The sequence below is a fragment of the Meriones unguiculatus genome, chromosome 5 (assembly GCF_030254825.1).
Source record: "Meriones unguiculatus strain TT.TT164.6M chromosome 5, Bangor_MerUng_6.1, whole genome shotgun sequence".
NCBI lineage: Eukaryota > Metazoa > Chordata > Mammalia > Rodentia > Muridae > Meriones > Meriones unguiculatus.
Genome location: NC_083353.1, coordinates 28,932,364 through 28,959,827, shown reverse-complemented (window position 1 = coordinate 28,959,827; position 27,464 = coordinate 28,932,364). Strand labels below are relative to the sequence as shown.

Here is a 27,464-nt window from a genome sequence, read left to right as displayed (position 1 = left end):
ACACAGTAGTCTCTTAAAATATATGAATTATTACTCAGTTCAGTGATAATGATGTAAACTACTCCATGACCACATCCTCACCTCATTCATTCTCTCTTGGGAGGTACGGACACAGAAGGGAGAATATTATTACAGGGAAACATCACAGTGAGATCACACTGAATATATGCACACAGTAACTAAGTGCCTGAGTAGTTTCTTTTAAGCTGTAGTGCCTAAATTAATTAAAGTCTGTCAGTTTGGAAAGGTGAAAGCTCCAGGAGTTCTTTTTCTCTGTAAGCATGCTCTATGCTTCAGTGCTATCTAGATGACCCCAAACAAACAAAATTTGATGGTAAAGTACAACTGGTAGTGGTTTATATAAGAATAGCTGAGACAATATTTGCACAAGTGTTCCGCAAGTGTGAGGGCTGAAGTGTGATCCCAGAACTCCAAAAAAAAGCCTGGCTCACTAATACATGCTTGTAATCCCAGACCTGGGGTGGAAGAGGCCGCTGAATCCCTGGAGCTCACTGGCCAGAAATCCTAGATGAATTGTGGAATCCCAAGTTTCAGTTAGAGGCTGTCTCACAAAGCAAGGCAGTTCCTTTTAGAGAGAGAAACAGAGAGAGAGAGAGAGAGAGAGAGAGAGAGAGAGAGAGAATGAGCAAGTAGTTCGGGAGGTAGAGAAGAGCTTGGGAAGGGGACCTGTGTGATCAAACTGTAGTCTATGAATTTTTTTCAATTTAAAAAGAAGTGAAATATGATCATGAAAGAAAAAAAGAAAGAAAGCAGTGTAGAAGCCTGAAAAAGAATGATGGCTGAGGTTGTCCTTGTGCTTCCCCATGAACATGTACACACGAGAAAGAGAGATTCATCCAGATAATACTCCTTGAATATACAGAAAAATATTTAGCTGAAAATGACAAGCCCAGTCAATTAAAATTGTCACAGATAGGCTGGAGAGACGGCTGAGTGTGTAAAAGCGCTTGTCACAGAGGCCAAATGACTTGAGTTCAATCTCCAAAACCCACAGAAAGCCAGGCATGGGGCTTGCGACTGTAATCCTTGAACTTCTACAGAGAAATCAGAGTTGTTGACAGAGGAACCGCCCATTCTGTTCATCGGCCAACCAGCCTGAAGTACACAGAGCAGCGGAAACAAGAGACTCGCCTCAGCAAGGACAGAAAAGAACCAGCTGCCAACAGCTGTCCTCTGAACCTCCACCACCACATGCATACACTTCATACACATGCATACACACAAATGACACAGACATGTCAAATGCACATTGCACACAGCACACATACATCATCACATATCACACATATCACATAAACACATCTCACACACACACACACCACAGACACACTACACACACACTGCATAGTACCCCCACACAGACATCACATACACACACACACACCACATACATACACAAAATAATTACAATAATTAAAACTTCAAAAACTTGGTAACTTGGTGTCATTAATATCTCACAAAACGAGCGCAATAAGAACAGAGGAGAGAGAACTCAATAATGCTAAAAGCCTTAAATAGAGAACATATTTTAGGATAGAACATCAACAGGTTTCCCTTCGGTTTTGAGAAAGAAAACCCACTTCCATAACTGTGATTTAACATGATTCTCATGAACAAAGCAAAGGTATAAATGAAATATAATGTTTATGAAGGAAGAAATAAAACTGGTCTAATTAACAGCTTGATTCTATGACGATTAATAAAAATTCTTAAAAAATATTTTTTTATTTTTTAAGAATTTTTATTAATTATACTTTATTCACGTTGCAACCCCCGAAAAACCTCTCCCTCCCCCCTACCAATTCCACCTTCCCTCCCCCTTTTCCACACATGCCCCTCCCCAAGTCCACTGATAGGGGAGGTCTTCCTCCCTTTCTTTCTGATCCTAGTCTACCAGATCTCATCAGGAGTGGCTGCATTGTCATCTTCTGTGGCCTGGTAAGGCTGCTCCCCTCTCAGGGGGAGGTGACCAAAGAGCAGGCCAATCAGTTCATGTCAGAGACAGTCCCTCTTCCCATTACTATGGAACCCACTTGGACACTGAACTGCCATGGGCTACATCTGTGCAGGGGTTCTAGGTTATCTCCATGCGCGGTACTTGGTTGGAGTAAGAGTCTCAGGAAAGACCCCTGTGCTCAGATTTTTTGGTTCTGTTGCTCTCCTTGTGGAGTTCCTGTCCTCTCCAGATCTTACTATTTTCCACTTCTTTCATAAGATTCCATGCACTCTGCCCAACAGTTGGTCATAAGTCTCAGCATCTACTTTGATAGTCTGCAGGGCAGAGCCTTTCAGAGGTCCTCTGTGGCAGGCTCCTAACTTGTTTCCTGTTTTCTTCTTCTTCTGATGTTCATCCTCTTTGCCTTTCGGGATGGGGATTGAGCATTATAACCTGAGTCCTCCCTCTTGATCAGAACACCAACACCACAGGCTCTAAGAGCAACAATCAATAAATGGGACCCCATCAAACTGAAAAGCTTCTGTAAAGGAAAGGACACTGTCATCAAAACAAAACGAATGCCTACAGATTGGGAAAGAGTCTTCACCAACCCTTTATCTGACAGAGGGCTAATATCCAGTATATATAAAGAATTGAATAAGTTGAAAAGCAGCAAATCAAGCAATCCAATTAAAAAATGGGGAACAGAGCTAAACAGAGAATTCTCAATAGAGGAATATCGAATGGCAGAGAAACACTTAAAAGAAATGCTTAACATCATTAGCCATCAGGGAAATGCAAATCAAAACGACCCTGAGATTTCACCTTATACCCATCAGATGGCCAAGATGAAAAACTCAAGTGACAACACATGCTGGAAGGGTTGTGGAGAAAGGGGAAGCCTCCTCCACTGCTGGTGGAAATGTAAACTGGTACAACCACTCTGGAAATCAATTTGGAGCTTTCTCAGACAACTAGGAATAACACTTCCTCAAGTTCCAGCCATACCACTCCTAGGTATATATCCAAAAAAGGCTCAAGTACACAATAAGGACATTTGCTCAAACATGTTTGTAGCAGCTTTATTTGTAATAGCCAGCACCTGGAAACAACCCAGATGCCCCTCAATTGAAGAATGGATGCAGAAATTGTGGTACATTTACACAATGGAATATTACACAGCAATAAAAAACAAGAAAATCATGAAATTTGCAGGTAAATGGTGGGATCTGGAAAGGATCATCCTGAGTGAGCTATCCCAGAAGCAGAAAGACAAACACGGTATATACTCACTCATATATACATATAATATAGGATAAATCTACTACAATCTGTACACCTAAAGAAACTAATCAAGAAAATAATTTTAAGTATCTTGTTAAAAGTGCTGTGTACAATACATATGTGTATAAACATTCATCATGTATATTTATCTGACAAAATTTTTTATTAATCTAAAAAATTTTTTATGTATTTTTAACTTTTTAAATATTTAATTATTTATTTTACATGTACAAGTGTTTTTTCTGCATGTATGTATATGTTCATGGACGTTTCTGGTGCCCGAGGAGGTCAGAGGTCAGGTCCCCAGGAGCTGAACTTGCAGGTGGCCAAGAGTCACGTTGTGCTTGCTGGAACTGAACTCAGCCCTCCATTTACACAGCCCGCTCTCTCGCCATTGAGAGTCTCTCTAGACCTCTGTTTTCACATGCTTCAATATATATACGTTCTTTGAACAAGCGTCAGTTTCTTTATTTATTCACTTGCCAATTGTGGTTTTCAGTGGCTTGTGGGGCCATGACAGCAGGCCCTTCGCTCTGCTGATATAACAAGACTGACATTCAGCAGCTCTCGGCGAATCCAACTTTTAAAGGCACTGCTTTCTTCCCTCCTGTTATTACAGTTAGTAAAATGACAGAAGGCCTAATCTAGCATAACAACCTTTTCAGTGACACATGACAGATGTGAAGAGCCCTTGGGGGTTGTGGGTTAATTGTCTGTAGCATCTATCATCCTGAGACACTTGGTAGGTATCTTAAGAGTTCAACTGCCCGGCTGGCCACTATCCATGTTCTATGCCATCTCCTTTGCTCTCGCCAGAAGCTTTCTTCGTGTCTTCCACTGGATCAAGAGTAAAGCTCCCATATCTAATTAAGCATTGGGAAAATACATTTTGGCAGTCATTTCTGTTTGAAATTTATGTTTGCTCCATTTGTCTGAGCTTTCCCATCTCACAGATCTGGGCCTGCAAGAAACTGTAAACACTTTACAGGGTATTTGCACATAAGGCATTATTTAATATGAGCTTTGTTGTTATTACTAAGTAAAGGCAGGCTAGACTCAGCTCCAGGAGGAGATAGTGATGGACTAGCAGGTATCTGTTCCCTCTCTTTTTCTGGCAGAAAGCATGAAACAACAGAACAGCCTGTGCTACATGCATAATTCAAACAGATGTTCTCAATCTCCATTTTCATTGCTAATTTTGACAGCAGAAGAAACGTGCTTGTCTTTTGTGCAGTCACCTATTTTTCTCTCAGGTGTGCCCTATTTTTCTCCTCGCCCACCATGACTGCTCAGAAAGCCCGAAGGAGGTGGTGCTGGGTAACAATACAATAGCAAGAACTCTGTCAACTTCTCGGTAGATCAGCAAATGGAAATACAATAAAAAAATATTCAGAAAATAAATTTCAAGTTTTGATCGTGTAAGCATTTTTATCTACTCCTAACTTAGCTGATTGCCTCTTTCACTGGCTCCTGCGGTCTTCCATGACAGAAGTCACTCACGCTGTGTATATTAAATATAACTAACGGTTTACAAGAACCTTCCTTTGCCAGTCAGCATTTGAGAATATCACAACATTGGAGTAAACAGAATAGGACATAGAGAAACATTGTACACTTTGATAACAGAGCCAGGTGGCACACCTGTAGGGCAGAAGCTGCTGTTTTGTCGGTTATGTGTCTAGAATCAGAAAGCATGCCAGATCAATAAGGGCATCCCTTCCCCAAGTGGGTTCTAGAAACGCTCTGCTCTGTTCCCTTCACTGCTGAAGGTGTTTCCGAGAGAGAATCAGGTGCCCATCTGTGAGATTTAATATTCACTTTCCATTGACTTGGTCTGGACTTATCTGAGATACACACTTCTGGGCACAACTGAAAACACACGTGTTTTCAGAACACTCAGTGGAGAAGGGAAGAGACATCCTGGATGGGTGGCAGGAACCTATGGGTGGGGTAGCAGAATGGCTGAGATGGAGAAAGTAAGTGAAGAACCAGAGTTCATCTCTGCATGTTTCTGCAACGTGATCGCACTATGACCTCCGCACCAGCTCCTGCCTCCAGGTCCTGCACCGGCTCCCGCCTTGTTTGACTTCCTGTCCTGACTTCACTTGGTGATGACCAGCAATGTGGAAGAATAAGCCAAATAAACCCTTTCTTCCCCCATGTTGGATTACCCAGGGTGTTTCACCACATCAAGTTGCCCTGACTCAGACACAATACTTTTCTCCCTCAGTTGTTACTTGTCAGAAATTTTGTCACAGCAACAAGGTAAGTAAACTATTATTCTTTCCCTTCGACGCTCCCATCAGCCTGGAAACCCCAAACCTTAGAAAGTACGGAGAGGAGAGGAAGAGTCCTATTACCTGGGCTGGAGCATGGCCTTTTCTGACCCACACAAGAATACCCTCTGGTGGTATGTGTTTGCTTCTTACACATCTCCCTGACAAAAGATTCGGGCAAGGCCAGAGGCCACAGTCTGCTGTTCTGTTACGTTGCACTGAAGCCTGCTTCCCACTCTGCTGGGGGAGGGGGAGAATGGAAGGATGGCAGAATGATACAAACACAGTATCCCAGGTTCTGCTCCCAAGCAAGGCTGACCAGAGGGTGGCTTGAAAACACCTGTTTCAGCCACTTTCCTCTTATCAGAGAACTCCAGTTACAAAGTACAGGTTGGAAGGTGTGTGCAGACGGCTCCAAATTTCTCAGTATCCATAGTAGGTCTCCTTCCTGACTGTTCTTGAGCCTGACAGTTTATTCCAAGCCATTTAAACACCTCTCCAGGTGATGGCCTCATTCTCTTGGCATTCTCATTCTCAGAGCCCTGCATGCTCTGATCTCCATCCAGACCCTGCTACTTTCTCAACTTGGGAAGCTAGCTTGTGCTGCCTGACCCAGAAAGCAGCAAACTAGAGTCTCATCAATTACCCACAAGGATGTGTCATGTGGGAGGCAAGAGGCCTGGTGACAGACAGGGTTAAGTTGGAGACCTGGAATTGCAGCTTGAGGCCTCATTGGGTATGAATCACCTCACTCTGAGAGTGAGTACAGAAGTAGGAGCCACAAAGGTGGGTACTTTGACGAATGCCTTCAACACCAGCACACACGAGTGAAGGTCCAGGGAAAGGTGAGTGGGCATGATGGGCTAATCTGGGCTACACAGTGAATTCTAGGCCATTCTAGGCTACATAGCAAGACTTCATCTACACACACACACACACACCAAACAAACAAACAAAAACAAGCAAGCAAGCAAGTTAAACTGAAGTGTTTGAAATGGGAGCGGGGTAAAGTAGGAACTGCAAAGTCTTAGAACATAAACTCACTCTGATCCTAGCCGGTGAGTGCATCGGGACGGCCTGACTATTTAAGATGCTTGGGGAAGAAACAAAGCAGAGTCTGACCCATCACTGAAGAGATAATGTCATATGCAAGAGAAACCCCATTGGGTCGGGATTCCAGATGAATCTGTATACACCAGGTGGAAGCAGGGAACCAGAGCCAGGCAAAAGTACTAGAACACAGAGAACAGGGGCACACGGTGTGCTTCTCTGCAGAGAATACGGAATGAAGCAGGAATCCATGCACAGAGAACACTAAGTGAGAGCTAACCAGGCAGGCAGAGGGCCATGATGGTCCTTAGCTAACCGGAGTGAACATACTCCCCACCCAGACAGAGCAGAGGCAGCGCCTACATGCTGTGAATGGCCTTCTCAGCTATGCTAACGTGCCCCAGTCACTGTACCTCTAAGCACCACCATTCCTCCACTATTTTTTTTTTTTTTACTAATGACCAAGTAATGGGGAAACCAAAAATACGTATTTCTGGTCTCAGCTTAAAAGTTGCTTTCTCATAGAAGAGTTCTCTGAAGCCGACCTTTAGCTTCTCCACCATACCCTCGACTGTCATCTTCTTCATCACATGTCTGTCAGTCTACCTTACATTGTGTTATTTGTGAGTATATACTGTGTCCCTATGTTCTAGCACAGAAGCTCTTGAATAAACATCTCTTTCTGTACCCATGAAGGGCAGGAGGGGAAGGTTTGGAATGGAGTATTCATGTGAGGCAAAGGCATTGCAAATGAGAGCTTTGCTTTCTGGAAATGTGACCAATGCAGACTAGTATTCCTAAAAGCCAAAATGGCAAAATGACAGCATCATCACTCAAATGAGGTTTTCTTAAATAACCTATAACACTGACTGGATTTTTATTAAAATCTGGCAATCACAGAGCTGAAGTTATGTTTTACTCCTCTGCTGGGCTTCTGAGAAACTGATAAGGTAGAAATATGAACATATGAAAGTCATTCTATTTGTACTCTTTCCCATTAATTCACATGTTAGAAAACTATAGAAATGTCAATAAATCAAAGAGAAAAATAAGTCTCCTTTAGATTAATAAGGTTAGTTGCTATGTAGATTTCTTTATTAGAATTCTCAAAGACTCTAATATGAGGCTATTCGTTATAATTCTTTCTGTATGTCTCTCTCTCTCACTGTGTGTGTGAGTATGTGTGTATGTGTGTTGGTTGATCAGTTGTCAGACTGATGCATTGGTTCTAGATCTTGGAGTAAGCCATACAAGCTGCTCCTGCTTCCTAGCAAAAGCAGGATAAAGCAGCATCCTGTCAGTTCCACAGTATGTCAAGTCTTACCCTGCTAACTCTAGCTGGATAAACACTTGGGGAAACAATTACAGAAGACCGGGGAAATACAAACAGGGTCTTGTAAGCAAGATCCCAACAAAACACTCTGCTTGTCAGTTTCCTCTGCCCCCCCCCCTGACTGTCTAACATGAATTGATGGCACCACAGACTGTTAGACTGGTGTGTGCTTGATTATGATCATGGGCAAAGAGGTGAGCATGGATATTGAGGACAACTCCTGTTGTTAATTCCATAGAGAGGATTTGCATTCTCATTTTAGGTGGAGAAAGCTGAAGTTCCATGTGCCACGCCAGACAAGTTGAAGAAAGGAACATCTTGGCATGGTCTACCCAGAACCTCAGAGGGCCTGTTCTGTGAAGGGCTGTAGCCTGGGTGGGGCCTCCAATCTCATGAAGGAGCCACGGAGACACAGCAGTGCTGGTGGCTGTTGAAGATTTGTTATTTTCTCAATAAATGTGGTTGATTATTACAGGGCATTGCTTAGACATTTCTGCCTCTCACTTGTTTAGGTGTCTTGAAAGGATGAATACATTGTTTCCTAACATAACTTTAGCATTTATGAAGTTTTCTGTTGGTTTGAATGCACAGTTATCTTTAGGACATAAAGAACTGGAAGAGGTGAAAAAGCATAACAAGTTCTCACTATAAGAAACTGATTATACGTAGGTCTTTTAACGAAAAATATTTCCCAGTGCTAAGTGAATAAGCCAAGAGCATATTTCTGGCATAAGAAAGTATTTCTACATGGAACATAAGATACATTTTTCTGGGGCTGGAGAGACGCCTCACTTATTGCTCTTGCAGAGGACCTAGGTTCTATTCCTTGTACCCACACCCCGGATCACAACCCTCTGAATCCCCAGTTCCAGGGGATCTGATGTCCTCTTCTTGCTTTTGCAGGCACCAGGATGCAGGGTGCAAATACAAACACACATGCACATAAAAATAAAGCAAATAAATCTTTTAAAATATATATTCTTTTCTGCCAAAAAAGAGACAAAATAATTATTTATAGGTTAAAAGGAAGTTGCTTCAAGGTGTGGATAATGAATATGTCACCAAAAAGCGAAACATGCTGCATGCCACTTGAATACTAAATTAGACGATGCTGTTTTTGATGACTGAGACAGCAAAGCAATCATAGAGGGGCAGCTAAGATGCCCGTGTTCAGCTGTGCTCTGGGGTGCAGTCTACACAGCCTTAGGAAAGTCATTTGATTGGCTTGCAGTAAAATCACTTTCACTTGAAAACTGAGAAAAGGTGGCTAGCTTTCCTCCGAGGCATCTTTAATTTTTTAATTCAAAATTTCATGACTATGCATTGCTCACTGTACAGGTCAAGTGAAAGATCATGGAAATTTAATGCTGGTTCAACATGTGGACTGACCTGGCTTTTTCCTTCATCACTAATGTCCTCCTCTTTTTGTCTTTTTCTTCTTCCATTTCATTTTTACTTATTTATTTATTTATTTATTTAAACAGATCTTGCCTCAGGTTTATTTGTAAAAACAGCATAGGACACTGGTCATCTGTAAATAGTGTGTAGGTGGGTGTGTCACACCAGTCCGTCTGTCTTCACATTAGTAGAACCATTTCCTATTTCCTATGGGGCCTTCACAGGGGCCTGGGCACCTTTGGGAGCCTGAGCTGGAGCTGGAGCTGGAGCCTTGCCCTTAGCTGGAGCTGTGGCCTCTGCCTTGGTTTGAACCTTGGGCTTTGATTTGCAGAGCAGACGACCCTTAGCCATGTAGCTTCGAATCTTCTTCCCAAGCTTGGGGTGAGCGATGAAAGCCAGGTGGCTGAGTTTGCGGCTAGGGGCCTTTGGCATCTTGGGTTTAACAGTTGCAGGCTTCACAAGGGCCTTGATGGCCTCTGCTCGCGCACTCATTGCCTTTGCGTTGTTTGCTTGCATCTTCTTCAGGCCTTTCTTGTTGTGCTTCTTGGCAAAGCGCATGTTCCTCAAGAATTTGGGGTCCACCCCCTTAAGAGATTCGTATCTTTGTGACCGGGGTTTCTTGATGACATTTCTGTCCCATTTGCGGGACTGGTTGTGTGTGGTGTGGTTCTTGGACTTGGCCATGTTTGCACAGTAACCCGCGGCTCCCGCAGCGTCCGGGACCGGAAGAGTTATTTATTTATTTTTAATTTTGGAACAAGCTCTCAATTAGCCTAACCTGGCCTTGAACTCACAATGTAGCCAAAGTCGGCCTGGAACTACTTCTGCTTCACCTCTCAGGTGCTCTTGCTATAGGCATGAGCCACCATGACTGCTGTTAACTTTCTTCTAAGTTTCTGTTCATAAAGCCTCAGTCAAAATAGTAAACTCTTGTAAACTTCCACAAAATGTGAAAAATGTAGATACGTTAAGGAAAACATGAAATGACAAAAGGAAGAAACTGAGGAGTTGCTGACGGGGTTGTAGAGCCAAGTCTCCAGCTGAAGCCAGGTTTCCGGTGAGCCAGGAAGGCACTTGCCACTCACGATGCTCCCCTCTCCTTTCTTTTCTTCTGTTCTTTTTTTCTTCAAAGTTTTGTTTTTATTAGCTTTTTAAAATTACTACACAAAGTAACGAGCCTCACTGGCAATTCCATACTTTGTTTCTGTTGTGCATCTTCCTCCACTCTGTCCTTGTGGCCCATTCCAGCGGTCCCTTCCTCCCCAGGAGCCTCCCTGCTGCCTCTGTGCTACACGACTTCTTTCAGCTTCTTGTTTTTATTCCCCACTCCTCTCCCACAGCTCCTTTTCCCTCTCCTGATCCCCTTTCTTGCCTCTTGACCTATGTTACAGTCACACCTGCACGCAATACATATACATAAAAATTAAGTCTATCTAAGATCTGCTTATGAAAAGTGTATGTGTCTTCCCGAGTTTGAGCTGCTTGTTTAACATAGTAATTGTAAGTTCCACCCCAAATATCTAGACCATATATGAGAATTGTAAGAGATAAACATCCTCCCATTCTTTCAATTAATAAATGGGCTCATGAACTGAACAGGATAGTCTCCAAAGAAACACAAATGGCCATCAAATGCTTTCAAAAGTGTTCAGCATCTTTAGCCATGAGGAAAACACGAATTAAAATCGCTCTGAGATTCCATCTCTCCTTTAGTCAGAATGACTAACCCCAAGGAAACAAACAAGTGATGGTGAGATTGTGGCAAAGAAGAGCCATTCACTGCTGGATGTAATCCATGATGGAAAGCACTGGCGAAGGGTTCTAAACGAGTCTAACGAGAGAAACGACCACTTGCCTCAACTTCACCACACTTCAGTACATGTTCCTAGCCCGTGTCCTATACACGGTGAGAGACCTGCGTATCCCCGTTGATTGCCACATACTCATAAAACAGAAGCAGCTGAAAGACCATCGACAGATGATGGACGATGAGAATGCGTGCATACACAATAGGATTTTATTCGACTGAAAGGAACATACTATTTCTACAATAGAGAAATTACTTCCAGAAAACAACAAGCTGCAGGCAGGAAACAAATGCATTCCATATCACAAAGTACTTACTTACACACCAAGGAAGAGAATGTCTTCCCAAAATAACTATGTGATGTTTTGTTTATAACCAAGGGCGGGGGGGGGAGCCTGTCCAATGAGTCCGTGCTGATTTGAGATGATTTTCTTTTCTTTCTGTTTATAATGATTGCTTGGTTCAAGGCCAAATATGCAATTTTCCCATTAGAGTTCTCGCCATTGTCTACAGCTTGGATCTATTTAGTTGTGCTTGGTCAAATATTTTTACAGGAAAATTTCTGTTTTCCCCTATCCCTTGGAAAACTTGAAACAATAACTCTCTTAATACTCTCTCTGAAACCTGCATAATTTCCTAGCTCAAGCCCTTAGTCACCATCATCACTTTGGAAAGTGTTCTATTGTGCCAAATAAACTTGATTCTGGGACCTCATACTTTGAACACTCTAAGTGAGATGTTTGTGAGCAGATAGGCCTCTGCTCTCAGGTTTTGAATATGTTTCTGCCAGTCACTGAAAATGAATTTTAATATCACTCCTCAAACTTTTTGTTTGTAGGTCCTTCCAATACTTTTAATCATAATTTGCAGTCTTGGTGCCTTACAGATAAAAAGACATATCTGCAAAATGATCTTAAATGATGCCATTCTCACATTTGCTGGAATGATCAGGAATACATGTGCAAATGTAGACATAACAAGGACTTTCCTTCAAAGCAAACAAACAAACAAAAAACAACAACAACAAAAATTAATCAGGTGATTTAAACATTTAACACTGTTTCTGACCACCCCTCACTGAAGAAAGAATGAAAGAAAGAAAGAAAAAAAGAAAGAAAGAGAAGACTTTCATATCACTTAGAAGAGCTTGTTACTTTTGCTCGCTCCTAGACATTGGCACCACTGCTAATCACATTTTACTTGAGTTCCCGAACAACCTCAACCACCTCTGCCTACAAAGCTGCCCTGCCACTAAGAATGAAAATGTGCAAGTCATCAAAATAATTAGATGCACTTACATCATTTATTTCATTTTCATCTCTGCATCATTTTATAGCACTCAATTCAAATTCCTGAGAGCAAGACAGTTGAGCTGGAGGCACGCAGAATGTGCTAAAGTATCTTGGCCTAATCCTGACTACCTAGATTCCTCTATGGTCAGCCTGCTATCCTTTGTATAATGTTAGGGACAAGTGACTTGATTTGTGTGCATTTCACGTCTCCCAGCTGTACAAAGGGAATAGAATGCTAATAGTGCCCAAAATTATAAGGTTGCTATAAAAATAAACTGAAAAATTAGTAAAAGGCTTCTATCATTATCGTTGTCATCATCACCTTGAGGAGAAACACTTATAAATCAAAAGATTTAGAGCTTGCCGTGGTTGTATTAGTGTCCTGTAAATTGCCATAAATAAATATTACTAATGCCATCCTACTACCATAATGACTCAAGCAAAGGGACACCAATGCCTAAGTTGTGTATCTCTCCTAAATTTAGATGGGGTTAAAGTTCAGCAGATGATCTCCAGAGTTTATTTGGGCTTGCATCAAATGGGCATTCAATACAAAGCTTAGCACCTAAAACAAAGGTGTCTGTGGATCCCTGCATTAGGATCTAAGTGTTTCTCTGACCTTGGTGTTCACTGGATCACTAATCAATATTTGTTAAACACCAACAGTCAATTATGGAGTTATTATAAGGACTTTATTGTCACCTGCAGCACAAGAGGGTGTCAAATATACTACACACAAGTATTGAATCCTTCCTGTACTCTATTCCAAGGTTTTATTCCTTAGATCATATGCTATCCAGTGCGTGAAAACAACAAACATAAGATCTTCATGTCAGTTGTTTTCCTTCATCTCTGAGCTGTATAGCACTTTCTTCACACAGGTTTTAAAATCAATGCTAACATGAACTTGGTTGCAAAGCACTCCTAGGATTTATTCACATGATAGAATCATGATCAAACCCACTCACCTGAAGCTGTAGTATTGCAGGCCAGTGTTTAAGAGAACACATACTTTTCATTAACTCACACTTTCAATGAAAAGAAATGGTCATTATGTTTTGAATTCTTAGAAACAAGAAATAACGTTTAAAGAAAATTCTTAAGGAACTGCTTTCTAATCTTATCAAGAGATTTTTTTAAAGATAAATTTTCTTTTAAATTCTATTATATTCACTGGTACCATGATAACACTAACTTCTATAATTATGAAAAGCCATATTTTCCTCTGGCCATTGGCCTTAAGTAGAGTAGAGATCTATACATATAAACTATCCATATCCATTCTAACAGAAATGATTTGAAGCTTATTGATATATTTTTATTATTTATTTATTTATTATTAGAAGTTTTCTTTGTCTCTGTTTTCAAAGTCCAGACTTTGGAGAAAATATATTTTTGTAACCATTTTCAATGAAGGCAACCAACAGCCTACTGCATCACCCACAATTTTAAAAGCTAAAACACACAGTCATATTGGTTACGCATCTTTATTTCCATGGACTAAATACTGGAATACTTGCACTGTGAAAATCACTAAGAAATTGTGGGTCTTGGTGACCATTCCATAGACCCGTAAGACCAGATCAAAGAGTCCTCAGTCCATGAAGCCTGTACATAGAGAGTGTGCTTTGTCCTCTGAAGCATTATAAAGATTGACTTATAAGTATGGCCAGCAGTGTCTGGAAAATATTATTATTATTTTTTTTATTTTAAAAAGCTGAACTGAATAGTACTTTTGTCGGTTGAGGTTAGAAGATTGCAAGTTCAAGACCAGCCCAGACTCAAAGTGAGACATCAGCTCAAAAGCAACAAGACACAGCAAAAGGCAGTAGAGCAGCCCAACTGTGGAGCGGGAACAAGTGTTTCCCTCCATTTCTTGTCTATCATGCGGGCAGAAAGATCCAGGTTCACCCTTTGCTCAGAGTCTTACTGGATGAAACTAGGCACCTTCTCAACCCTCGCCAACCTTAAGCCCCGCTTTCTGAAATAAAATTTGAGATGTCAAGGTTTTTTATTTTCTAAGCATATAACTGGACATCTTACTCTGTGTTGATGATATGAGAGGATACGTTAGTAGAGCTATTTGATCTTCACTGTAATTTCCAGAGTAGAAAGGAGGAATTATTATTCATTTTTCATGGCAGGTATGCTGTCTTTGTCCTTCAACAGGATTCATTAGAGACAGTAGCATCTAACGTGTCATCTATAATTATATAATTTTCAGGAATCAGAATGATTATGCTATAAAATTATTCCTATGCCTCGATTCTTTATTAATAACATCTCAAGGTCTTATTAAAAGAAAAATATGAGCTGGAAAATATGATTTTCATCTAATGATTTAGTTTTCAATGGAGACAAAGCATATATTGATTTTAGGTTGCAAACATTTAATTGCCACTTAATAAACAGTTTTTAAAGAATGAGTTTCCTTGTATTATTTGAAATTTGAAAAGCCACTAGGACTTAAAATTGGGAGCTCATTTTTTTTAATGGAAAAGAAATGAGACCCTCATTCTTACAAAAAAATACACTGAATTTTAAATAGAGTGCTATCTTTGCGGTCTCAAACTCCTCTACTTCAGTAAAACACAGAAACAAGACCTCTGAAATGCATCTAACAAATAGTTAAGTGTGATTTTATTGCATCTTTGCAAAAACCCCAAGAGCTAGTATTTAGGTCTGAAAATTTTGTGCATATGAACTGATTGTTTATTTCAGAGGTTTAAGGGTTTCCTTGTGCCTGAAACCTGCATGTTCTTTAAGGCTCATTTTAGCAATCGCATCCTTTTCACTCATTTATCTAAACCATTGTAAGGGTTAAGAAATGGAAATATCACCTTAGCTGAGTGGCCCACCCCTCTGCAGAGGAAGAGAAGCAGGGAAACAGCCAAAGAAGGGGGTAATAGAGAGGAAGGGGGAGAAACAAGATGCCTCAGTGGCCAGTCACTACAGGCAATGACATAAATTATTAAGCACTTTTGGAAATAGCATATTATAAACTCTAGATGTGATAACATTGCATTAGACTGAGTTCCCATTCAGACCAGGAGTTTGTTTGGCTACTGTAATCCACAGTGAGAACTCAGAAACAATGCACAGTGCAATTAGACGTACTTCTGTTTTTATGAGGTGTACTTTGATTGACTTGCCTCCAGCAGAACGTTTGATAAACAAGAATATTTCCCTCCTTGCCCAGGTCAAAAACAGAATAAACTGTATATTCTGGCACTAAAATATTGCATTATCACGTGTATCATGATTTGAGAATATGTTTTTTTTTTTTCCTAGCTAAGGTCCCAAATGCTCTCATAGTGCTGCCATTTGCTAATAGAGCCTTTGTTCTTGAATACCGAGCAGTGCCTTCACATATGCTGGAAGTTAAAATAAATTTAATTCTGCCTCAAAAGAAGAGGAAAACCACTTTCCTTCCATCAGCTCATCAACCCTTCGACCTTTGCAAAAACGTGAATTACTGAATATATTTCTAGTGCAAAGTAATTTCTATGTTTTTGTTAGATCCTAGAAGTTTTATAGCATGTATAAATGTGAGCAGAAATGAAGCATTCCTGAGCATGACAGTGAGTCAATTACGAAGAAAGTATTTATAATACCAGCTGTCACAGATACATTAGAAACTCAATTCATTAATATCTTGCAAATTTATAGCTAGAGCTCTCAAAATCAAATTAGCTACTTCCATGACAAATTAAGTTAAAGGCTTTAAAGTATCTGAAGTTATATGACAGAAGACACCTGCCCTTAAATTCTTCATTTAATGTAATTCTTTGAATCTGTGAAAAGAATTGTTATCTTTAATTCCAAACTCTTAGCTTAAACTAATTTACAAACCAACCTGTCAGTAATTTTCTATGCAGATTTCTCTATGTACACAAACTGTACCATGGCTGTCTCACAGCAACCGAGAAAGCAGGCTCTGAGAAGCAAGCTCACACATATTTTAAAACAAGCAGCTCAACTTGAAGTTCCTAAAGCCATAGCCCCTCACTCAGGCTAAGTCCAAACATGGCAGGGGAAGAGGCATTTGCTACAGTCTCACTTTTAACTTTTCAGTTACTAAGGCCATCATTTTATGTCAGAAAAGAGGCATAATCATTCAGGGAAGAAGAAAAACCTTTATTTATTTGAGTCTTAATTTGATGTAACCTTTAACAGAAACTACAGGATAACAAAATGAAAAACATCCCCCAAACTGAGACCTTGAGGTAACTAATCCTTTAAAATAATCTAAAGCCATGTAATAATCTAATAATAATAAATAATAAAATAATAAATAATAAAATAACAAATAAAATAATAAATAATAAATAATAAAATAACAAATAATAAATAATAAAATAATAATCTAAAGCACTGGCACAGTGCTACCATTTCCAAAGCACTGCCTTTTCCATAAGCAACTACCAAGAGGAAACTGAGCTCTTAAATTAAGTCTGTCATAAGTGGGATGCATTCTAAGTTCAAAATACTCACATTAGATTCACAAACACTATGCTCAGGAGTACTCTGTGAGAAGACATTTTCTGGGGCACAATCGTGCGCTGAAATTGCCACATGTATTTAATGCTGCCACAACCCAAAGAGTAAGTCCAAATCATCCACTTACCTTATGACACACAAATGGTAAACTGCAGACACTTTTCAGCCTGTAGCTATCTAGCATAGTGCTTGAGGAATGAACAAATCATCTTCACTCAGTAAAGAGCTGCATCTCCAGACTTGGCTTTCCTCACAGAACGCCAGCCAGTGTCTGTTCACCTCCAGGGGAGAGCAGTCGCTCTGCACGGAGCACTTGCTCCTCTAACTGCAGCTACTTAGAATGAAAGTAAGAGGAAGCAGTGATGGTTAAACACCATCCCATTGCTACAGAGTCACAGGATATGACTCAACTCTCCAATCAGTGAGGGGAGAGTTTCCCTTTGCAAACTGTTAGTGCAAATTACATAACAAACATCATCTCTGGGGATCTAAAATTCTTTCAAACTATGTTTTTATTAAGTTACTCAAGTATACATTTGTGTCATCAACATCTTCTCCATGACAAAAGCCACAATCAGAAATGAGAATCATATCACAGTACAAAGAAAATACAGTGAACTGATGTATTATTAAATATGTGTGAATTTGACATCTCCCAAAGAAGTTGTGTGTGTGTATTCTTACTAATCTTACATACATACATGCATACATATACACACATTTATACACATACATACAAATATAGACATATAGTTATGTATATTTAAAAGGCACACAGAAATCACCATCAGCATATGTAGAATAAAAGGCAAATAATGACACAATAGCTTCTCCTTCACTAAATGCAGCATGAAAGCAGACCTTTATAATTTGATGGTGTTGTTTCCTACAGAGCCTGTCCTATACCACCACTGCCTGTGAAGCAAGCTCTGCCTACCTCTTTAGGTCTGAGTCCTCCTTTATCTGCCTGTGTTCACTTCCAAGAAAGTGTTACTAATGACACACCTCCAGTAAATATGGCAGCTTTCTGCACCACCTGTTACCCCATAACTCTGAGTTGTATTAAGCTTGATCATATATTCAATTTTAAAGGTTGGATATCTCAGGCAAATAAAACAGATACCACAGGAAAGGTCTACTACATAAACCCAATCTATACTATAGGACAGAAATGTGAAAATATACATTAAGAGTAATAAATGGGCTGAAGCTAGAGCAGGATGACAAAATAGAAATAAGATAATCGGCATATATAACCATACACATTCCAGTAGTCACATTAAAACCAAATTTAAAGAAGCAAGTCATGCTGACATACACAGAACCCCCAGGTTTGGTGGGCTAAAGCAAAAGTATTCCAAGTGTGAGGTTAGCCTGGGCTGAACCACAGTGAGCTGCAAATGTGTTACACTTAGAGCACAGACTGTGTCCAAAAAAAAATGAAAGGGGGGGAGGGAGGGAGGGAAAAAGAGGGATGGAGGAAGGGAGAGAGGGAAGGAAAGTAAAAGAAACATACCATTTTAACAATATTTACACAGCGTATCTAAAATATCACACATTTAACATGTAATTGATTAAAAATTTATTAATAAAATACTTTCTGATATTTCACCGTCTTGGCTATCAACCTGTTCTTTACTCTTGTTTTACATTCCATTTGAACTGGCCACATTTAACTACTTCCTAGTCACAGGCAGCTTCTGGCACTCATCATGAGCAGCACAGGTCTAGAGTTGGAGATTCAGGCTCCGTCTCCAGGTTACAATCAGAAAAGTCTTTCTTCAGAAAGATTATCCTGACCACCTTTACTCAACTACTTTCTATTTGATGATCTTGCTCATTTCTTTCATAGTACATTATATTCTGAAATATTCTTTATTCACTCACTACATGGTAAAATAACGTAAGAAACCTGAGGGCCAAGATCTTGAGTTCAGTATTTCATCTAGAGTCAATTTTTGACACAACTAGAACACTAAGAAATGTGTTTATGTTATAAGTAAATTTTAAGCAAGCATACTAGAGTGGGCTTCTGAATTAAGAAAATTATTCCCTATTAAGAATATTAATAAAGGCCTGGAGAGGTGGCTCAGTGGTTAAGAGCACTTGTTACTCTTGCAGAAGACCTGAGTTCTATTCCCAGCACTCAAATGGTGGTCCACAGCCGTTCAGAACCCCAGTTTCTAGGGGATCCAAGCACACCTTTTCTGTCCTTGAGCAGTATAAGGCATGCACACAGTGCACAAGAATACATCCATGCAAAACACCCATCAACATAAAAGATCAAATAAATAAGTCTTTAAAAATGTAAAGACTACTAATAAGCTTTAATGCACAATAAACTTCTTTCTCACACAATATGATAGAACAGTTTATTGTTTGTTGTGGTCAGTTTGAGTGCATTAGTAATAAACTCCAAGTCACCAACAATGTGATGTTGCATTAAGTTTTGCATTAAGACATAAATCAATAAAGCACTTCTCACAGTATCATTTGACCAAGAGGGAGCCCAGATTTTATCCCTCTACTTTATGCTTCCCATGTCTTCCATTGTTCTCTCTCTGTCTACTAGATGAGTCTCAATCTTGGCCTGCCTGAATGCTGTTTTGTGAATCTGCCCCTGTGTCTATGTCTCCATGTGGGTTTCCCCAATATGCTTGCATGAGTTCAAGCTAGCCTTCCTTCACACTTGGTCCTCCAAAATGCTTCACTAATGCATTAGAGGTTTCTCACACAGTCTCACATGTTCCTTACACAAGGCTCCAAAATGCACAAATTTAATGTGTTAAAGATTCTTCACTAGGGTCCTCCTTGTTATTTAGCTTCTTTAGGTCTATGGATTGTAGTATTGTAGATTGGTTATTCTGTATTCTATGGCTAATATATTCCATGTGTGTCTTTCTGCTTCTGGGATACCTCACTCAGGATGATCTTTCCTAGCTCCATCCATTTGCCTACAAATTTCATGATTTCCTTGTTTTTGATAGCTGAGTGTACCACAGTTTCTTTATCCATTCTTTGGTTAAGAGATATCTAGGTTGTTTCCAGATTCTGGTTATTATGAATAAAACTATGAACATAGGGTTAGAGTTTAATTCTCGTTCAGAAAGGAAAATAGAATAGACACTGGAAGTGGCCGAAGAGAGGGATCAGGATGGGAGCCTCTCCTAGATGTCCTCTGAAAGACTCCACCCAGGAGGGGATCGAAGCAGATGCTAAGACTCACAGCCAAACTTTGGACAGAGCTCAGGGAGCCAATGGCATGAGTGAGGAAATAGAAAGACCCAGAGTGGACAGTAAGAAGACCAACAGAGTCAACAAATCTGGGCCCATGAGGGCCTGCGCAGACTGATTCGCCCACCAAAGACCATGCATGAAGAGGACCTAGAGCCCCTGATCAGATGTAGCCCACAGGCAGCTCAGTCTCCATGTGGGTCTCCTAGTAAAGGGAGCAGGGACTATCTCTGACATGGACTCTGTTGCCTGCTCTTGGATCACTTCCTCCTGGTGGGGGCACACTGCCAGGCCAAAGAGGGAGAAGACATTTGATAGGTTGGGCTCATATGGTAGGGAAGGAGGGATCTCACTTTCTGAGAAATAGAGGAGGGGAAGAATGGGGAGGAAGGTGGAGGGTGGGACTGGGACGAGATAAGGGACAGGGCTAAAATTAGGATGTTAAATGAATTAATTATAAAAAATAAAGTTAAAAATTAAAAAAAAGATTCTTCACATGAGGCACTAAAATTTAGTGAGTATAATTGCATTAATACTAAATCCCAAGTTACCAAAAATGTATTGGTGTCTTATTAAAGACAAAAATCAATAAACCACTTCCTCTTGGTGTTGACTAAGAATAAGCCCAGATTTGAATTCTCTACCTTGCTTTCCCTGTTTTTTCTGTCATACCTGTCTGTCTGTTGGGTATGACTCCATGCCTGCCTGAAGGCTCTCTGTCCATGTCTGAGTATCTAGTTCTAACAAGGGGCTTTGCTCTTTTTCACTGAACAGCATAGAAAGCATCACATGAGAAAGGAATGAGGAACATATTTTGCAGATATCTTTAATGCAGGTGTACAAGGAATTAAGTCACTAACTACAACTGACTCCTAGATAATAAACAGTACAAGCATCATTGTTTATCAAGGATATCCATATGTTGCCTTTAACATTCGAAATGGATATTTATTTTGTAAGAGTGCTTTCAACATAACACTTTCTGTTTTCAGCAAATGAGTACCATGACACATAGACAAACATACAGGTGTTACTCTGGGGTCAGAGATATGGAAGAACATATGATTTAGGGTTATAGCTGTGTATTAGCTTATGATTGCAGGGGAGACCCAAGGCAAGTAAGGCTGTTTGTCACACTGTTCACTTAAAGGCAGGGTAAGCAACTAGGAGGAGTACACAGGAGGATAGCAGTGCTAAGCCTTAGGCCCTCAAGCTGTCCTGCAGCAGTGCCAGCTTCTTAGAATGTAAGCCGCGTTTGTATGGGAACACCTTGCCACAGTTTTTACATTTCTATCACTCTGCCACAGACTGATACTTAGCATTCTCTGGCACTGTGATATAAACCTGAATTTTAGGGTCTCCACTCATCCGGCCTGCAAAAGCATAAAGTCAGCATGTTTTGGCTACAGCACTAGAATCAAGTGTGAGTAGATGATCTATCAATTGAAAACCAATCTATCCCTTTGACTGATGCTAAGAAAGAGGATGATTTTTGTAGAACCTAAGCCTAGAACTTCTAATTATCATACTTGATGCATGGTATGATGTTATCTAAAGCAGGTCAAGCATAAGAAAAAAAAAGGCAAATGCATTTAGGACATATTTTTGACATCAGCAGGAGCACATTTCCCAGAGCCCACCATGCATATTGAGTCATGTTTTCTCTTGGCTGCAAAGGAGGCCATGCTAGGATGTTCACTGTGAGATTGTTTATACTGTAAAAAACTTTGCCATGGCCACAAATGGTGAAATAGTTAAATTAATAAGGAGCTAATATGAGTAACACTCCACACTAAGGAATATTGTGTGCTTGTTTTGTTTTTTAATAATCAGGCTACACAGATACACTACAGGCAAAGCTCCTTTAAGTTTTAAACAAAATCAACAAGCTGTAGCAAAATTCATTGTCTCAGCCATGAGACAAATTTATATGCAAATTCATAGACACTGTCTACAGTACTCCACATCAATTATGAGCAGGTAGCTCTGTCTCTAAAGGAGATTTAAAGAGAATGAGAGGGGACACTGGGAGGAATCCAGTCTATTTGCTCAGTTTTGTATCTATTGCATAAGTCATATAAAATGAATCCATGCATTCCTTAGGTAATTTCAAAGACCATGTAATTTAATGTTTTGCATTGATGTATTTACTATGTTATGTTCACTTTAAATGAATCCTCCTTCATTATTATATTTTTTTCAAAACAATGCAACATAAATCAAAGAGCTCTTCTTTGGCCCAATCCTCATTTTTTATGAGCCACACTTTATGTTTTCTCTGATTTTTCCATCTGGCTAAAGGCTATGCCAAAGTCATAACAGAGACAACAACAGGACAGAGAGATAGAAACAGACAGCTGGCCACATTAGACTCTCCGGTGTGCCTTTCCACATTGGCCAAGGTCTCTGATTTTTCTGTTGGCTTCCTGTAAGCACATTTGCTGCCTTGAAAAGACACTTGGGTTTATTCACCTGTAAATGCAAAAGCACCCAGCCTACATGCTAATATTCCCTATCAGAGCATTCTGCGGGTCAGAATTAGTAAAATTGTTTATAAGCAGTTCGGTGAAATTTTTCTGGTTTCTGAATTGGGAGCAGCATTGCTTTCCTAATTAACATGGAATTTAGTATTTTGGTTCCTTAGGGGGCTTGTTCTAGTGCTCAAATATTTTTGAGAACATCCACAACATTTCATGCTCCGCTTCTCTACATTTCTATGATATTCCCTTACTAAAGCTTGCAAAGCAAAAATGCTTAGGAGCCCAGTGGAGGAGAGCGTCTTATGATTTTTATTGGGGGAGGATTTGTTTCTTTGTTTTAGAAACAGAGTACCTGTAGCCCAGGCTGGTCTTGAACTGCCTGCAAGCTAAGACTGGTTAGTATCTACGTATCATCCTTCTATTTCCTAAGGACTAAGTTTCCAGATATGTGCCACTCTGTACAGTGTTTGTGCATTGTGTGAGACAGGTTGGCCAGGATGGCCAGCAACTCACTAGACAATCCACATTAGCTCCAAACTGATAATCCTCTTGCCTTGGTGTTGTGAGTGCTGGTGCTGCAGATGGGTGCCACCTTGCTTGGTTTACTCTTTTGATTAATAATGAAGATAGCAAGGGATGAATTTTTGTAGAGATGACAAGTTGGTATAAATTTCATTCTGTTCTATTCTTAAAGTACTTCTACTTGCTTAAATCTTCTTTGTAAGCTGTGATATTCTCCTGCTTCCACCTAATGTTGACATTATGCCAAATTTGGTTTAGATTTTTCTGAAAGAAATAAAACATCACATGTTCATTTGAAATCTATGTATTTTCCTGTATGGTACTCCCTTTTATCTATTCAAAGGGAAATATTCTCCTGAAACCAGCAGAGGACAAACCACTGAGATACAAGTGCTGCAAGATACAGACATAGCCAAGGATTCCTGATCAGACTCCAAGCATTCAAGAAATGAGGCCAGTATTGGATGATGGATCTCATAAACCTATAAAGTTTCCACATCGCAGAAGACAAACTAAATGAGGAGATAATCTACACATTAGGAGAGATGGTTTTATACATTCAATTCACTATATTGTCAGATCAAACATATCTCTTTCTTCAAACACTGATCATTTCTTCATGTCACAAAACTTTCAGAATGTATTCTTCCAAGGTTTTTGGGACACATAATTAGTATGTACCAATGGCCATCCTGCCATTCAATAGCATATGAGAACTTCTACGCATGGTAGAAAGCTAGTAATATCTCTTTCTCTTTTTGTGATGTGATTCATTTCACCACAGTGGTCCTGCCATCAAGACCTACTTTTAATCCTAGTTTTTTATTCTAAACATTCCATCTCTACCACCATGGGGGTTAGGACTTCAACACAGGAACTTGGTGGGTGGAGTCGCAAACATTAAGTTCATGTCCTGTCCTTGTTTTCTTTCCTCGGAGATTCTCAGGTTGTTATTTGAAAGAAATAACCTCATTCCTACCACCTCTCGCCTCTCACTTTCTCACAACTCTCTGCCATGTGTCCTCGGTTACCACAGTGACCCCACATTGCAAAGATCACCAATGACCTTGTATCTGTCAGGTTCACTGGCTGTTATTCACATTTTGTTTCAATGTTTTAAGTTTCATTTTTGTATGTTCTTTGCACAGAGTACTAGTTTATATAAGTATATTTTAACATATGTTATTAATTCTGAGAGTTTTTAGTACTATATACACATATATATTGATCATATTCATTCCCACTATTCCTCTCACCCCTCCCACCAACTTTGTGTCCTCTTTTTAAAAAATAATCCATGAAATCCAGTTTATGCTGCCCATATACATTTTGGGGGGACATCCAATAGAGCATGATTGACCCGCCAGGACCACACTTTTAAACAAAACTGACTCTTTGTTTCCCAGAAGACATCTACTTTCCATATTTCTCAGTATGGCTGATGGAGAAGGGAGCTCACGAATTGCTTCTCATTCCATGCTAGAATGTTGCCTTTGATCCTGTGTCGGTCTTATGCAGGCATCCACTGATGCTGTGAGTTCATGGGTATAACAGTCCTGTCATGTCTAAATCACACTGTTTATCTCTGGTCCTCACAATCTCTGGCTCTTATAAGGGGAGAGGAGGGCAGAGGAGGTGGTAGAGAGAAAGTAACTTACACAAATGTTGTTTGAAAGGCCATGTGGAAAACTGTTATTTTATTAGATTCATAATATATGTGTGTGTGTGCATTCTAAACAGTAACCGAATATAAATTTATTTAATTGGAGTCATCCTACACTGGGTGTTATCTTCATCCCAGAAACCACAGATTATGCCAAATAACAATCTCAGTATCAGGTGTGGGATATCCCCACCAAGCTACTGGTCAGAGAGATCCTACAGCGCTCCCAAATGACACAGGCTTATTGCCATTGCTTTTGATTACCCACCAGAACTTGATGACAAGGCCCTGTTGCTACAGATGCATTAGTCAGAGGACACAGAGAAATTAAGTTGGTACTGTCCAGGATCTTCCTCTCTACTTGCTGGCTTTCACTGTACTCTAGTAGGAGCTCCGAGGCTGAGTAGGGAAGTGCGTCACCTTACCCAGCTGTTTACCTTGGGAACTGTGACAACTGAAGTGGACTGGTAATATAGATCCATGTTGCGAAACTGGCACAAATGTTATGGGGATAGCCAGTCACATTCTGGTTGGATTTAAGGCCATCTCCATAAGTAGAAACTCATGTCCGGTACTACAAATCCAGCAAAGTACTCGTGATTGGGGAACCCATGGCAAGAGAGGTAAGCCCACTACTATTATTTTGCCAAGTGGATAGAAAATCAAACTGCTCCCTACGTTTCAATCTCTGTATCCATAGCTAAATGTATTTCTTGAATCCCTTCAAGGAAATATCTTTATGCTTTTGATAGTGTTTGGTGTAGAAACTCAAAACTGGTCAAGTGCAGAAAAAAGGCAACAGTGAGGTCTTACTCCAAGGCTCAGGGATCATAGTAGAAAGGGGGAAAGAAGGGCATGCTGATATTTTTATACAAAAATACAATGTATTTTGATGTTTTTCTCCTATACTTCTCCCTGTGTCTATTTCTGTTCATATTAGTCCCTTTAATTTACCAAGATAGTTTTGTCTACTGTCGTGCCATATTTTATGATTTTATGTTCTCTATGTACAATCTAGGAACTACAAAGAGGTTGATAAAATATATAGTTGTCTCTTCAAAAGTTACACAATCTGATTAACATGACTATCTCTAAATGTATTTATCTTCTCATAAACAACATGATTTTGTTCTTTGTTAGATCTGAAATTTCTCCATTGTGTATATACTGCCCATTCCCCTCCCCATCCATTTATTTATGAACATCTAAGTTTGTTCCATAACTAAAGTTATTGGGATTAGTGCCATAATAAGTATTTGTATGATGCTTATCTGTGAAGTGCTGATTTGGAGTCCTTTGGGCAAATACCCAGGAATTTTCAGGTAGGTCTTCTGGTAGATCTATTTTTAGAGTTTTTAGGAGTATCCATGATGATTTCCATAGTGGAAGGGTAGTTCACCCCTCCAACAGAGGAGATGAAGTTTCCCTCATCCATTTCCTATGAGCACGCCAGTCCATTATTCCCAGAGTGCCTGCATCCGTGCTTTGTCCACATCCTTGCCAGCACTTATTTGTCTTCTAATTACCGTCCATCTGACTGGAATGAAATGCAATTTCAATGCAGTATTATGTTCTCAAGATTTATTTATTTATTATTTTTCATGTGTATGTGCATGCATGTGTATGTGCGTGTGCGTGTGCGTGTGTGTGTGTGTTGCACTGAATATGTGCAGGTGCCTGAGGAGGCCAGCAGAGGGTGAGATCTCCTGAACCTGGAGTTATGGGCAGTGATGACTGAGTGGTTTTCATGCTGGGAGCCAAACTCACATCCTCTGGAATGTGCGCTAACCCCTGAGCCATCTTTCCACCCTACACCTTTGCTTGTTTGTCATTGTGTTTTGAGAGAGTGCCTTGCTGTGTAGACTTGGTTGGCTTGAAACTCAGTGATCTGCATGCCTCTGCTTCCCACATTCCATGTGCTGGGATTAATGTGTGCACCACCAAACCCTAGGACCCAATGCAATTTTGATTTGTGTTTCTCTGATGGCTAGTGAAGTTGAACATATTTTCATATGTTTCTTAGTATCTTTACATTTATCATTTGAGAACTATTTGTTCACTTCATTAGCCCAGTTAACTGACTGCATTATTTACTTTAGATTAAATAATAATATTAATCCCCTGTTAAATGTACAGCTAGCAAAGATTCTCTGATAGTCTATGTAGCATTCTCTGTCTTTGGGTCATGACTCCTTTAAGGCTTAGATGACCCTTTAACAAAGGTCACATATCAGATATTCTGCATATGAGCTACTTACATTACAATTAATAACAGCAAAATTACATTTATAAAGTAGCAACAAAAATAGTATTATGGTTGACGGTAACCACAACATGAGGAGCTGTATTAAAGGGTCTCAGGATCAGGAAGATTGAAAACCACTGTCCTATAGGCTGCTATTCACCCAGTTAATTGTTTCTTTTGCTGTAGAACCTTTATAACTTCAGAAGATCCTAGCTGTCAACTGTTAGCACAGTTTTCTGAGTGGCTGGAGGCCTGCTTAGGAAGCTGTTGCCCGTGTTAAAACCTTCAAGTGTTTTCTCTGTGCTTTCCTCTATCAGTTTCACATTTCAGATCTTACATTAAGGTCCTGATTCATTTGTAGTTGATTTTTGTACGATATGAGCCGCAGCGATATAATTTCTTTCTTCTGTATGTGGGTATGCA

The 27,464-nt window shown here is 39.9% G+C and overlaps 2 protein-coding genes across 7 annotated transcripts in view; both read right to left on the bottom strand.

Annotated features, from left to right (window-relative positions):
* The window catches only part of Mctp1 (multiple C2 and transmembrane domain containing 1), a 564,452-nt gene that overhangs the window by 350,036 nt on the left and 186,952 nt on the right, over positions 1–27,464 (bottom strand). The window contains exon 1 of one of the 6 annotated variants that reach the window (XM_060383592.1): positions 17,025–17,245. The exons of the other annotated variants lie outside the window; for them this stretch is intronic. Coding sequence (XP_060239575.1) covers positions 17,025–17,081 — 57 coding nt within the window. The 5' untranslated portion in view covers positions 17,082–17,245. Of the gene's footprint in view, positions 1–17,024; positions 17,246–27,464 lie in introns of those variants that run through there. 6 annotated transcript variants of the gene reach the window in all.
* On the bottom strand, positions 9,362–10,023 carry LOC110543459 (large ribosomal subunit protein eL29-like). Its single transcript, XM_060383280.1, has one exon. It carries the CDS (start codon positions 9,980–9,982, stop codon positions 9,506–9,508), a length of 477 nt encoding a protein of 158 aa, XP_060239263.1. The 5' UTR covers positions 9,983–10,023; the 3' UTR covers positions 9,362–9,505.